We start from the raw sequence: 14433 nt of genomic DNA, 5'->3' as shown, positions 1-14433 counted from the left end.
GTTCTGTCGAGAACGCTCTTGAAAAATCACAACTGACTGTAGCAAAACCAATGTAGTAAGATGAGTAAGAGCCGATGTGCTACCGAAATACCACTTTTCAGGACCGAAGCGCCGTCGTTGTTCTACCGATGTGCTACCGCTCATCGAGGTTATAACAGGTTGATTCCGCTGTACTTCCGATGTACGGTGTAAGTACGATAGAAGTATGGTATCATATTACTTAAAACGGTAGTAAGTTGTAAGTACATCGGCAGGAAGAGGGTATCACATCTGTGAAAGTACATACAAATTGAGGCCATCGGAGATCCGCGGATCCATGACGAGCGCTTCTTGTGCACTACCGACATAAATGATGCCATACCGGAGTACTGCTGCTGTACGGCCGTTGTTGTCCTGTTGATCTGGAAGCGCAACAGAATACATTTCAAATCTTTATACCGTCTCCGGCCGGAGTTTCTTTCGCCGGACGATGTCTTGACGGTTTTCTACTGTTCTTAACGATGTGATACCGTTGCGCTCCCGTTCTAGCACAGATTCCTAAAGGTCACCAAATTTTTGCTTCGGTTACGCAGCACGATTCTACCACGCGAAAAGACTACAACCTATTATGCCGCGTCTTTGATGACTTGCCCCTTCAATATTCTTCATAAACAACGTCGATTTTATAAAGTATATGTGCACTGTGTTGTATGTGAAGTTTTGTGCTGTTGTTCCATGTTTCTTGTTTATTATTATTTATTTTCTTTGTGATCTTTTGGCGCTTACCCTGTTCTATTAAACGGGGTTTATGTTTGAACTTTTGGCTACTGAGCTTGTTTCTGTAGTTTTTCATATAAGTATTTTTATTTACTGTTGTACATGATTAGTCATTTCACCTGATGAAAACATGTTCAAACTACTTTGTTGAAAGCAGTGCACGCATTAGCACCGTCTTATCAGTAATAGTGCACTGGGTTGCATATGTGGACGATACATTTGAGATAAGAGTGTGTCTTCTTATCAACCTGACAATTTCACCATGGCTTGAGTCAACATTAGAATGGAGATTTAAGACCGCTTTACATGATATAAATTATATTATACATTTAGTGCCCATTATGGAATATTAAAATGTATATTGAAACAATGTGAACGTTTTGATGTTTTAGACCACAAAGTTGCGAGTAACGTTTATATTGAAAATAAAATGTGCACGTACACGTCATTATCTGTTATCATTGAAGTTGTTTGGACTTCCGCATGTAAGTAAGTAAGTAAATTGTTTATTATTGTGACATGTGCAATTCAAACAAAGTAGTAATAACATATATACAAACACTCGCACCCGACCCGTTGGGTCTATAGGTCACCATATGTAAAGTGTAATGTAAGTAACATAAGGTATATAACATAAATTGACTAGTAACATAACAAAGTTGGTTATACAGATCCAATGTGAGTTCCAGGAGCGATAGTTAAATGATCAAATATCAGATTAAGCGTACATAATAGTTCTTCTTTTCAGGTAGGCATTTACAATATATTTGGATAGTTTCCTATGGTATGAGGACATTAGAATGGATAACTTACGGTCTATATCATGGTTGACTAGTTGACGTGAAATTATTTCGTTCAGGTGTAACAAACGTAGATCACTGTAGCGATTGCATTCAAAAAGAAAATGTTTCTCGTCCTCAATATGATTTTGCTGGCATAATCTGCATATTCTCTGATCCAGTGGTTCCCCAACCACTTTGTTTGAATTGCACATATAACGTCCAGTTTCCACTCTCAATGGCAAAATTCCAGAGATCTAAATTGACATAATAATGATCTTTCATTCTTTTTCAGGTTAAGGCTTATGAATTCCTCAAATCTAAATGACGTTTTGAAGAGTCTATACGTACGTAGTTTGGGGACGTGCTCGGTTTCTCTCTTCCATACATCTGCATAATGGGAATGTATTAAGTCTTTTGCGTGGGGTAAATTCACAGCCGATTTATTGTCAGACGTATTTGAAAGTCCCACTGCATATTATAATTCCTTTATTTCTTTTGTCCAATTATTCCTATGCATATGATTGTTGTAATCAGCGTTAAACACTTTTTTGGTAAGTCGCGTGTCATTCATTAGCACAAGCCTGTTCCAGAATCTGAACACAGAGTGCCAGCGCCGGTACATACTTGGGAGCCAACCCGTGTCACCGACCATGGCGAGTATCGGCGTGAAGCGGTGAACAACAAGAAAATATCTCATGGCCCTATGTTGGACGTGGTCGATAGGCTGGTACTTTTTGTAACCCCATATTGATGAACAATAATCCATGATTGGGATGACGCACGAGTTATAGAGATTTACATATGTTTTAAAACCAAGGTCTTTCAAATGATGTACTTTGCTGTAAAGTACATTAAAAAGTCACTTTTCTCGTGAAATATGACCCCTAGATACTTGTATCGATCGACAGTTTCAAGAATATTTTCACCAATTTTAAATACAACATCACTTTTTGTGTTCTGTCTTGACGAAAATGCATGCACCAGCTATGCACCGTGTCCAGCATAGTTTGTAGTTTTTCTGTTGTGTCACTCATGAGCGCTATATTGTCAGCATACATCAACATAGAGAGTTTGTGATCAGCCACTTGTATTCCAAGGTCAAGGTCATTCACCTCCTGTACAAGGTCGTTTGCGATCACGGCGAACAATGTTGGCGACAAATTACACCCCTGTTTCACGCCAGTAACACAGTCGAACCAGTCTGTTAATTTATTGTTGATGCGTATGGTTGACATTGAACTTGCGTATATATTCTTTTTGGAGTTGTATAGTTTCCCGTCTATTTTGTTTAGTAAGAGTTTATACAATAGCATATCCCTGTCGATATAATCAAAACAACGGCGAAGGTCAATATATGCTGTAAACACCTGCTTATTGTTCTTTATGATGCTATTCAGTGTGAATACATGATCTTCACATGACCGACCACGACGGAAGCCATTTTGTTCATCAGCAAGTATGTCATTGCATTCTAGGTATGTGGTAAGCCTTCTGTTCACGAACGACGTATACAGCTTACTTATACACGATAATAAGCTTATCCCGCGATAGTTCATTGGAATACGAGGGTCAGAAGCAGGGTCTTCCAGGATAGGGCATATAATGGCTTTCCTCCACACACTTGGTATGATGCTAGTGTCCAGGATAAGTTGAAATAGATGTTGAAGAGTTCCAATGATTGCCGGATTTTTCAACACATCATATGGTATTTCATCGTAACCTACAGCGGATCCATTTTTCGCTTGCTGCACAACAACTGTAACATCGTCTATTGTTACGTTTGAATTTAGTTCGGGGTTCGATGTATACAATGGATCTTCCATGTTATTTTCAAGTAACACTTTATGCATTTTCGCTCTATGGTATACGGTATCATCAAACCCAGATGTTTCTTCGCAATTGTATAATTTATGAAAGTCTTCTTTCCACTTTTCGAAAACTGTTTTTTCATCAGAAACCTTAAAACCCCTGCTATTAACGATTTCAATCGGAATATTCCTTGCATTTTATGGACCTAATTTTTGTATTTTTCCCCAAAATTCCTTTGGATTAGTTGTCGACATTCCTTCAATTACGTACGCAAATGCACGTCGATACGCACGTTCACTCTGTTTTAACAGTTTATCAAACGCATTTCTTGAACAAATATAGTCCATCCTCAGCCGCGTTTTCATATTTCGCCCTTCCCGACAAGAAAAAAAAACGCATTTTCTTTAGCACTCATTGTATCCCATAGTTCCTGTAGAACCTGGTTCCAAAGGGTTTTCTATGCCTGCAGCGCCTTCAAGTAGTTTTAGTCGAGCCTATCACTGGGAGTTTAAGGCACATTTCGTTTATTATTATCGCGCACAAATCACTATAAATGGTGTCAATACTGGTTTGATTTTCCCGCGTAGTGTCTATAGTCATTATCAAATTGGTAATTGCCCGCCGAGATAAGTCACTGGTCATAAAATCAGCTGGTATTTTCTTTAAATTGTAACGGTCCTTGCTGGGGGTCGTCTCGTTTGTAGGACAGTGATTACTATAGTCAGTTTCGAATTCCACTATTAAAGCCGAGTGGTCCGGGTGCCGTGATGCGTCACCGATTAATCCATGCAATTGGTGTGAATCAACTATGGATTGAACAGTTAATACCTTAAATGTTTAGCACTTTTCATAAATATCATGCGGTACACAAATATAGTCAACAACAGCCCTTCCTTTCCGTGAAACAGAATTTAGCCTCGTGTAAAAATTCTATAAATTAATGCCCATGTTGATTAATGGTTTTATCAATAGTGGTACGTGCAGGTATTGAATCAAAGTCATTCAAAATGTCGGACAAATTGCCAATTCTAGCATTAAAGTCAGCGGCAATAAACATACCATCACAATTACTAAAACAATATATTTGTGCAAGTAAATGGGCTTTTCGATTGAGCATCTCGACCTCTAGGAGAATTTTCTGGTGACAAATAACATGCAAATACAACAAAATCTACACCTGTTGATTTGTGAGAAACTTTTAAACATATAATACCATCAAACGATCTATCAACAATTTGTACATCATATATATCACACAGTTTTGATTTAACCAGAACGCTAACACCCCCTGAAGCTTTAGGGGGCATTTATATGAATTTCGGCTCTATTGAAGTCGTACCAATTGTAGTCATTTATTTCTATAATATTCTGGTTACTTAAATGCGTTTCACAAATACATGTTATGTCCGCGTCTATAGCACGAATAGTGTGTTCACGTAAAGCACTGTTGCTATGTGTTTACCCACACACGTTAATGTGTGCCAACGTAATGGACCCGGCGGGGCGGGTGGGTTCCTATTGCTGATCCTGTGGCTGGGGCTGGTTCTGACGGCCGTTGTTCTCACGTGTGCGGATGCGACCGTTCGCGGCCACCCGGAAGTTTTTTCCTTGCGGAAGCTGACGGAGTAGGGTTCGTGCGTTCAGCTCAATTAAACGTTCAGCATGAGACTTGCTGCTTTTGATGAAAACTTGTTTATACGGAGCAGTGTCTTTGAGTACGTATTTGTTGCGCAACACGAGAACTTTTTCCTCGACATCCCGGAAGCTGATCATCACTAGGGGAGGTCTACCCTGCACGTATGACCTTAGACGAGTGGCATCGGTAACTCGGACTCTATGGACGTTGTCACCCAAAGCCTTAATCTAGTCGTTCGCCTTTGCGATGAGCTCTTCGCCGTCCTGGTACACAATGCCGCTAACAGTGATACAAACATCCGGGTCCTCAAGGCCGCGATGTCTGTATTCGGCCCCGCGCCACCGACGCCTTCGTTGTCTATACCGTTTACTGGGAGGTTTTCCATGGCGTCCATGCGTGACTGGAGGGACTGGATCGTAGTGTGCACTTGGTCAATCTTATTACTCTCTCTGCTTATGTTCATTGCAAGGTCATCTCTTAGCGCACTTATTTTGTTGTCAATAGAGGCGGTCAAGTCATGTTTTAGCTTATCTAATTTGCTATCAAGCATTTGTCTTAGGCCGTCTTGACTGTTCATAATTTTGGTTATTCTAGAAGATACCTCTTTCAATGTATCCTGTATAGTAGCAATATCGTCCGATTGGCCTCCGGTTGCCATGGTTACTGTGGTTTCTTTAAACGTTGGCAAAACGTCCTCGAACAAAACACTATTTGCAGCCGAGAGGGTATCACTCACACTTATGTCAGCGTCTTTCTCAAGTTCATGTCGCTTATAAATCTCATCACTATCAGAGGAACTACGTTTTCGTCTCTCGTATTTCTTACGTTTGCCCATAGATTGCTGATTGTAGATACCGACAAAACCGTTAGACCATTATATTTATAGTCTCTTTCTAGTATCGACACTGGTCCGCTTCGGGGTAATTAGCGGTATCGGTAAATCGATCATGCGTGACGAACAAGGGTCCGAGGCGGGTGAGCGTCGCTCACTGTCGTACTTTGAACTTTGGCCTTACATCCAAATTACATTTGTTTACATTCCCAAAACAAAGAGATTGTACAAAATCAATGTTCCTGTGAAGATAAATTCTTACTACTTTGCACAATTGTTTACCAACTCAAAAATATTCGAATTATCCAAAAATAATCCAAATAACTTTGAAAAAGCACTATAAATCACCAAAAACACACAAAAATGTTAGACTCTAGTCAAAAGCTCGACCATTCCAAACCGGAACCGGATATAATATGCATGTATGTTAACGGTGTCATTGTGTGTCGTTTCCAAGGGCTGAGGATAAAATTTGGTGGTATAACTTGGTTTAAAGACGGTGCGTATTATGGCACTTGAGGCTTAGTTCGTTGTAATTAAGACCTGTGTTAGGATTTACGTATTGTGATCATACGTGAATATATTTAGATAGCCTTGGTCCTTATAGCCGGGATTATTACTAATGTCGTTAAGGTGCTTGGATATAGAACACCGCTAAGGCCGGGGGTGGGGGTGGCTTTCACGGTATAACCCAATTTAGATATAGTTTGTGCTTCTGATGTATCTTACTTACAGAATAAATGTTTAAATAAATGTTTTTGTGACCGTTTAAAGGCTGATACGTATTTGTTGTTCATGTAAACCACTAAAAGTGTGTATGCCAGTTTGTAAACATAACGTTTCACCTTCCTGCCATTACACAATAGTATTAGCTAGTTGTTTCAATCCGGTTACTATACCACTTATCGCTTTCGAAATTTTTGAAATTTAATTCAAAAACAATAAATAAATATATGACAAAAATGAAAAAAAAAACACACACAATATTTTGAACTCGATCGATCACGTGTTTTCGATGTGGTTACCTATATTAACCTGCAGGCCACTTCGCAGCGCTTTTTGGCAACCATTATGCATCGTAACCATGGCAAATGTGCAAAACAGAATATTACAAAAGAAAGTTCTTTTCGTATTATGCGGTTCACACACTCAGTATACGCAATGATAAAAGTAAAAAATGACCCTTGATAATTGATAAATTGAATGTCCTGTGTATATACATGGCGATCGGTTTAAATATATGAAAGCATGAACAAAAGAAAAGCAAAAGCAATTGAGCAGTTGATATCAAAATGAAATTAATATTGTTTTAACTATATTACTATAAGATGTTTTATGTACGTTTATGTACGTAATGGTGTTAATACACAATTGTGAATCAATATATAATTGATAAATCATTCAGAAACATTATATCAGATTATAATTAAATTAAGTACATTTAAATATGCAATTTGGTGAAACTATTCAATATGAAAAATGTGCAATTTGTAAATATGGCAGGTAAGAGAACAATCATTATTTTTACAGCTGGGCGGTTCTATTTAAGTCAAAAACTTTGTTCACAAAGATGTATACGTTATGTAGATAAAGTTTATTTTCTGACTGTAAAAGTTATATAGCTTTTAACATAGAGGGTCGTTGACGATAATATCTAGTAAGTTATAATTTCTTATCTCAACATACTTATACCATTAAAAAAGGAACTAATATACTATACTAATACTATGGAGTATAATATATAGGACACTGTCTTTCATTTAAAGGAGCTCTTTTCCATCTACCCAATTCCACGTTCATCTATGTGCGCTCATTCTTAATTTATTCAATAAAATTCTTTATTTTGAAATATTGACGAAGTTTAAATAAGTCAAGTCAAGTCAACAGTTTATTGAGTAATTAAAGGCCACTGGTCCAAAATACATAACATACAAGAAAGGCATGAGTTGTGTCAGGGTAATTAATCGATACAAGCAAAGTGTAAATAGCAAATCACGATTACTTCCCCTTAACCATTAATGTTTAGAAGGAGATGGTATACATACTAAGCTAGTTTTCGTAAATCTTCAGATTGATTTGTGTTTAATAACCTATAAAAATCTTCTAATTCAGTACCATTAGAATACCAATTAAATAAATATTGCATTTCATTATATTTACAACATATAAAGAATGCAAGGTGTTCACAGTCTAAAACAAAAAAAATGTTAATATTATTTAGACAATACCGACAAACGCGTTCTTCTCTTGGGATATTATTATGCCTACCAGTTTCAATTAACACTTTATGATTTGAACATCTAAATTTTCTAAAAGCTATTTTGTGTTTGAAAGGTATGTCTAGAGATAAATAACGTTCCACATTAAGCAAAGTTGTGTATTCTTTATAATGAAAACACCGACTGGAACTGTTAATAGAATCGTGCCAGTTTTGGTTGAAACAATCAATAATTCTCCGTTTAAAAACACTGATAAATATAGATATATCGCCAACATCTTGAGATATCCAGATATAACCGAAGCCATACATAAAACGCATATCCTTAATATAAGTGGCCCAGCAAGTGCGTCCAACTTCATCCAACGACTTGAGCATTAAGTAACATGGTTTAGGGTATCTATTATTAGAAATTTGTAATAGCTTGCAATAATATCTAATACAATTAGGAAAATAATTTATACATAAAGGCAATCTTCCACATTCACCAAGAATCATACATGTATTAGTGCTTTTTTTAACACCAATATGCTTCCTACAGAAATCGTTTTGTACATATTCAATCTTAGGACAGAATGTATAGCCAAAAATCTGGGACCCATGACATAGAATAGGTTTTATTATAGTGTCAACATTTTGAACAGTTCTTAATAAGGAAAACGATTTTCACTGAATGTCCCTAACTAACAGACTTACTGCACATATAAGGATATCTCCTAATTAAATATTTCAAGTACTGCATATGTTATGATATCTCTGGAATTCTAAATAACTCCAGGGATTCTTAAATTGTCCCCTTTCTGGTCCACATCTCTATACGTATATCGAAGTTTTTCTTCGTAACTGATGTAGCTCCTGTCCATTCAGATACCAACCAGTTAGGTCTTTAAACCTCAACCCCTAATTTTCACCATTTGTGATTCAAGTTCAATCTCTCTTACAACTGCCAATATTACCATCTATTTTCACTGGTCAAAAGTAAGGAATTGTGTTTGATTAAATGAATTCAACTCCCACTTAAAGTTTGTATGCATTTATAATCATACTATTAGTGTAAATAAAAACATAAGAAATAGTTGACAGTCTTTAAATTCCTTTTTTGAAGGAAGAATGGTGCTCATGCTGGTCTTCATAAGGCAGAAGTAAAGGGTGTAATGCCATTCCAAAACGTTTGCGCTAAAAACCTGATGGGATTCTTCATTGCAAATTTCAGTCCTTCGACAACGGGCGACATTACCAACATGTTTTCGTTAGCCGGATGCAATATCAAGCGTATAGAGCACTTGGTTGTCACAATTGAGTTTGAGGCAGATGTGGTCGGAAATGTCGCCATACTTCTTGAATCACCTTCTGGGACATCTAACAGGTCAGAATTATATAAACTGCGGGTAATTAATTCATGTATTCACGAATAAAATGCATCAGGTGCGTTCAAATTCGAGATGACAAATGTGTACTTTAGAAGATGTTCTTTAAATATGCGATACAGATATGCTTTTCAACGGAATGCTAATTATTAAAATATTTAAATCAGTATTATTTTAGATGATCCTGAGAGACGAAAAAACATTCTCTACTCTCGATATCTAGACTCATTGTTCGACTTTCAGGAAATAAGGATGCCATTCTAGCAATAAAAAGTTTCCGGGTGAATGTTTTAATTAACGCATTTTCGATTTTCCATCGTGTATTTGGCAGGTATTCATACATCATTTTTGGAGACTTGTAATTAACACGTTCATCAAAATATCGTTAATATATCAAGAACTCGCGAGGTAATTTTGCAAAAGTAAATAAACTTCCCATGGACTGACCCTTTAAGTTCTGAGTTTCGAATAGTATTATCATTTTTACTACTCAAAAACATTGATGCGCAACATTAAATTGATATAAAACATTTGTTGTTATCACTTGGAAACAACAAAGGGTTGGTTTCACCGAGCCACATTTTCAGCCTTGCAAATACGCTTCACTACAATGGCCTTTTTGTCTTTTATCTTAATAATGAGGAGCCAAAATAAATATGATTGTATGGTTTTATTACCAAACCGATAAGGGTGTCTTCAACTAATGTGAAGCATATTTCACAACCTTCAGGTTGATGAGGTTTCAGCCGTTTAGTTTCCGACTATCAACGTGGTGGACTCTTAATCTGAGGGAAAATGGTCAGACAGGTATGCTAATACAACAGAAAAACGGGGACAAGCGTAGAAGCAAAATATATTCTGGGAAATCATGGGCTTCGAAATATTTCATATATTTTTTGTCAAAAACATTATTTAAAAATTGACATCACTTACTGTTTATTTACATCGGTTGTGACCCGTGATGATCCATGTGAAAACCCCTTTGAAGTCACGTTATTCCTCGCACTTGAATAGTTATCTGATACCTATTTTAAAGGACTCTGATACCTATTTTAAAGGATTCGCTCATGTTTTGGAACCAACATTTGTTTTCCCGGTAATGCATTTAAACTATATAAAAATGATTATGATACTCTTTGATACTTATGTAAAAAACTACAGATACACGCTCAAAAGCAAAAAGTTTAAATATAAACCCGGTTTAATGGCACTGGGTAAACGCCAAAGACATAAAACACAAAAACGAAAAAAAATCACAAACAAAAAACATGAAAGAACAGCACACAACTCCATAAACAACACAGTGCATACATACTACATGAAAAGCTAGGTAAATTTATCAAGGATTGTTAGGTACCGCCTTGGAACGGTCAATAAAATGTAGATTTACTGGGGGGTTAAACCAATTTTCGTGCACAAACATCACTCTTATCCCAACAATCCTAAATAAATAAAAAAACGTGAAAGGTAAATCTTATCAAAGAATGCACTAACTTGAGGAACCTCAATAATATTTGTTTTTATAATTAAACTTATTTACCGAAAATGCTTGATACTTGATATCGAAATTACAGAAGAAACACACTTAAACTATGAAAACATATTCAGGTTTTAGTGTGCAGCTAACCGTCGGTGTTACAGTCAAGGAAAAGGTAGAAATCTGGCAACACAACAACGCGCCACCAAAGACTCATACACACTCATGCGGAAGCTTTAAGTTGAAAAGCGTTACTAACGCTATTTATTATTGTGGACCTCAAAAGCAATATTTGAGCATATAACAGCCTGTGTTGTAGGGTTCAAGCCGTCAGAATATCAGTTTTACCTCTTCTGATGATTTGCCACAATCATTTCGGCATACAAAAAAGTGCATTTTACAAAATCATGAGCGAGTCCCTTAAAAGAGGCATCTTTGTTGTTTTGCGACAGTTTGTGTCTCTTGTACAATGCGTGTTAGGCCTTGAACGTTTTCCTCTAAACAGGGCCTCAATAACCATTTTTAAATACCAAGTGTTTCTATTGTAATTGTAATGTACTAAATCAATATTAACAAATGTGCTATTATGTTGTCAAACAACATTTTCCTTTTGCAACATATGTTAACCGTTGTTTCCTGATACGGAAGTTTACAGGTTTTGCTCATGCGCCAGCACACTGTTGGACTTTGGTACTCGTTGGTGAACTTTTGAAGCATATCAAGTTACTCGTTGCTTTGTTTTTTGTTATTTTACCAGAAAAGAAGCTTACAAGCTGGAAGATTGTCATTTACTGAGCTGAGGACATCACACCGGGTATTAGAGTGCGAACCTCGTATACAATATAGTACACATATTGCAATACGTCCAAGAGAGTTCAATATGAATTTAAGTTGGACAAAGAGCACCTCTTAAATGTTTACTTGAATGCGGACCAAGGTCCCAAATGGCAATGTTATATTATATTTATTAAATCCTTGACGCGTAATTCATGTTAAAAATACATTGACATCAAAATACCTTCTTTAATATATTAAGGTACATTTGTTGCCCCCTTGTGATGGAGCCGCGGGTAATGAATGCTCCAAGGATCCACTTGCAGTCTGTGTTGACAGTATGTGTGTGTGTGGTCAAGGGTCGCACCAGGTCGCCAGGATGTTTAAGAAAAGTTGGTTGGAAAATGGTTTATTTGTTGGTTGTTTAATTCAACAGTAAACGTAACTGTAATAATTTTTTTTTCCAAAATGTGAACTGTTTGATGTGTTGATTATGTCTCTGTTGCTGTTGTGCATCTTGCTGTTATCCCTTTAGTTTAGTTGCCAATTACAAGCTCGTACAGCCAACCAGTGCATAGTGTTTAGTATTGGCCATAAGACACCACAAAAATGTGATGAAATCGAGACATTGGCAATGATGATAAATTGTGGTGTGTGATAACATTGCTCCATTAGCAATCATGATGTTAAATTGTGATGTGTGATGACATCGATTCATAAGCAATGATGTTACATTGTGATGGTTAAGGACATTGAACAATTTGCAATGATGATAAATTTTGATGAATCCAAGCAATAAGTAATGATGTTAAATTGTGATGTGTGATGACATTGAACGATTAGCAATGATGTTAAATGGTGATGTGTTATGACATCGCAGTATTGGTGATTATGTTAAATTGTGATGAGTAATAATATCGCCCCATTAGCAATGATGTTAAATTGTGATGTGTAATGACATCGAACCATAAGCAATGATGTTAAATTTTGATGTGTGATGACATCGAGCCGTTAGCAATGATGTTAAATGGTGATGTGTGACGACATCGAACCATTAGCAATGATTGTAAATTGTGATGTGAGATGACAACGAAACATTAGCATTGATGTTAAAATGTTATGTGTAATGACATTGAACAATTTGCAATGATGTTAAATTATGATGTGTGATGACATCGAACCATTAGCTAGGATGTTAAATTGTGATGTATAATGATATCAAACCATTCGCAATGATGTTAAATTGTGATGTGTAGTGACATCGTGCCATTAGCAATGATGATAAATTATGATGAGTAGTTACATCGTGCCATAAGCATTGTTGATAAATTGTGATGTTTGGTTATATCGTGCCATTAGCAATTATACTAAGTTTGAATGTGCCATGACATGGAGTCGGATGTGTGCTGGCCTCCATTAAATTTTGGTATAATTTGAAAGCATATTGATATTGGTAACTAAAATGTAAATTAAATGACTGAAACTTAGTAAAGGTACATTATCAAAGATTCTAGATTATTAGTACATGAATGTATGCAATATTTCAAGACCATCAAGGTTGTTTTTAATATCAGTTTCTGTATATTTGATAATTATTATTTCGTTACACTTAAAACCCTTTCAAATGATACAAAATTAATATGGAGTCACCAGGTTGTTCGTTTATGTTAAATTCAGTTAATGTTTCTATCTTAAGTACTTATTGAACATAGGAGTTAATAGTTTTTGAAATATTTGTTTGTAGACAATGTGTTGGGTGGCTGGTGTCATGAAGGGTCACCTCTCACAGATCCAAACAGCAAATGCTTCCATGGCATTGTTCACTGTGCAGCTAGATTCAGCGAAATAAACGGCACTTGCATAAAAGTTAACACACATCACGGACCAGACATAGGTTAATCATAATGGCCAACAATGTCACCGTTGTTGATGTATCGTATAAAAGTTTTGACTAAGAGTTTATCGTTATAAGTACAGTATTCCGTTATCTTAATTTTTTTTTTATTTTATGTATATTTCATTCACAGTTATTAAATAAGATCGGTTAAAAATTACCGTGTTTGGTGAATATCTTAAATGTGCATCTTACATCAGATGGAGTTATTAGTGGACGATGCTGCGTCGAGGAAGGTACAGGCTGCGAGAAGGACCCGAAGGCAATCTGTGTGTGTGGCGTGTGTGAATGTCCTCCTGGTGTACAACAAGTCAACGAACTTTACCGAAGGGGTAGATGTACTCATACAGAGCTTTGCTAATTAATTGTTTTTATCATTATCATGCATAGTACATAACTGTCTATTTTCGGTGGTGTTTAATCCTTTGATAGTGTTCAATGCAATGCGTTTGATTACGTTTTGGTATGGAGTAATTCAACTGGTTATCCAGAAGACGTCATTTGATATATTATGGGGCTGTTTTTAAAATGGTTTTGATTTATAACATATTTTCAAAAGGAGAGAAAGGAGGTTAATGCATACGGGGAAAGGGAAAGAACTCCGGTGTGTAGAAGATTTGTGTGTACCTTGCCCTGGCCAGGCCAATGCTCACACATGCCCGAAGGACCACAGGCTAATCCACTACAACTATGTTTCACATTTTCTTTGTATATTAATAAATACTAAGTATTGTTGTGGTGTTCCTCAATCTATTTTGATGGGCGATTGCACAATTGCTGACCAGATTTTTGATACGAGCATTAACAGTGTCTGTTGTTGCTTATACTGAATTTTTACCACACAGTTTATCAAAGAAGATGTATATAAGTATATATGTATGGTTTGGT

The 14433-nt window shown here is 36.4% G+C and overlaps 1 protein-coding gene across 5 annotated transcripts; it reads left to right on the top strand.

Moving 5' to 3' along the window:
* The first annotated feature begins 1048 nt into the window (after positions 1-1048).
* Positions 1049-14238, top strand: LOC128206694 (uncharacterized). 5 transcript variants are annotated; one of them, XM_052909311.1, is made up of 8 exons: positions 1049-1249; positions 9247-9399; positions 10131-10207; positions 11635-11691; positions 11914-12043; positions 13396-13545; positions 13746-13877; positions 14105-14238. In XM_052909311.1, the coding sequence occupies exons 3-8, from the start codon at positions 10196-10198 to the stop codon at positions 14119-14121; spliced, it is 498 nt and encodes a 165-aa protein (XP_052765271.1). In that variant the 5' UTR covers positions 1049-1249; positions 9247-9399; positions 10131-10195; the 3' UTR covers positions 14122-14238. The 5 variants fall into 5 exon arrangements, with proteins under 5 accessions (XP_052765271.1, XP_052765270.1, XP_052765269.1 ...); XM_052909310.1 differs by having other exon boundaries at positions 1049-1241; positions 13746-14238; XM_052909309.1 differs by having other exon boundaries at positions 1049-1245; positions 13746-14238.
* Positions 14239-14433: the final 195 nt, after the last annotated feature.

Source organism: Mya arenaria, chromosome 10, assembly GCF_026914265.1.
Source record: "Mya arenaria isolate MELC-2E11 chromosome 10, ASM2691426v1".
Taxonomy (NCBI): Eukaryota; Metazoa; Mollusca; class Bivalvia; order Myida; family Myidae; genus Mya; species Mya arenaria.
This window is presented reverse-complemented; position numbering and strand designations above follow the sequence as displayed.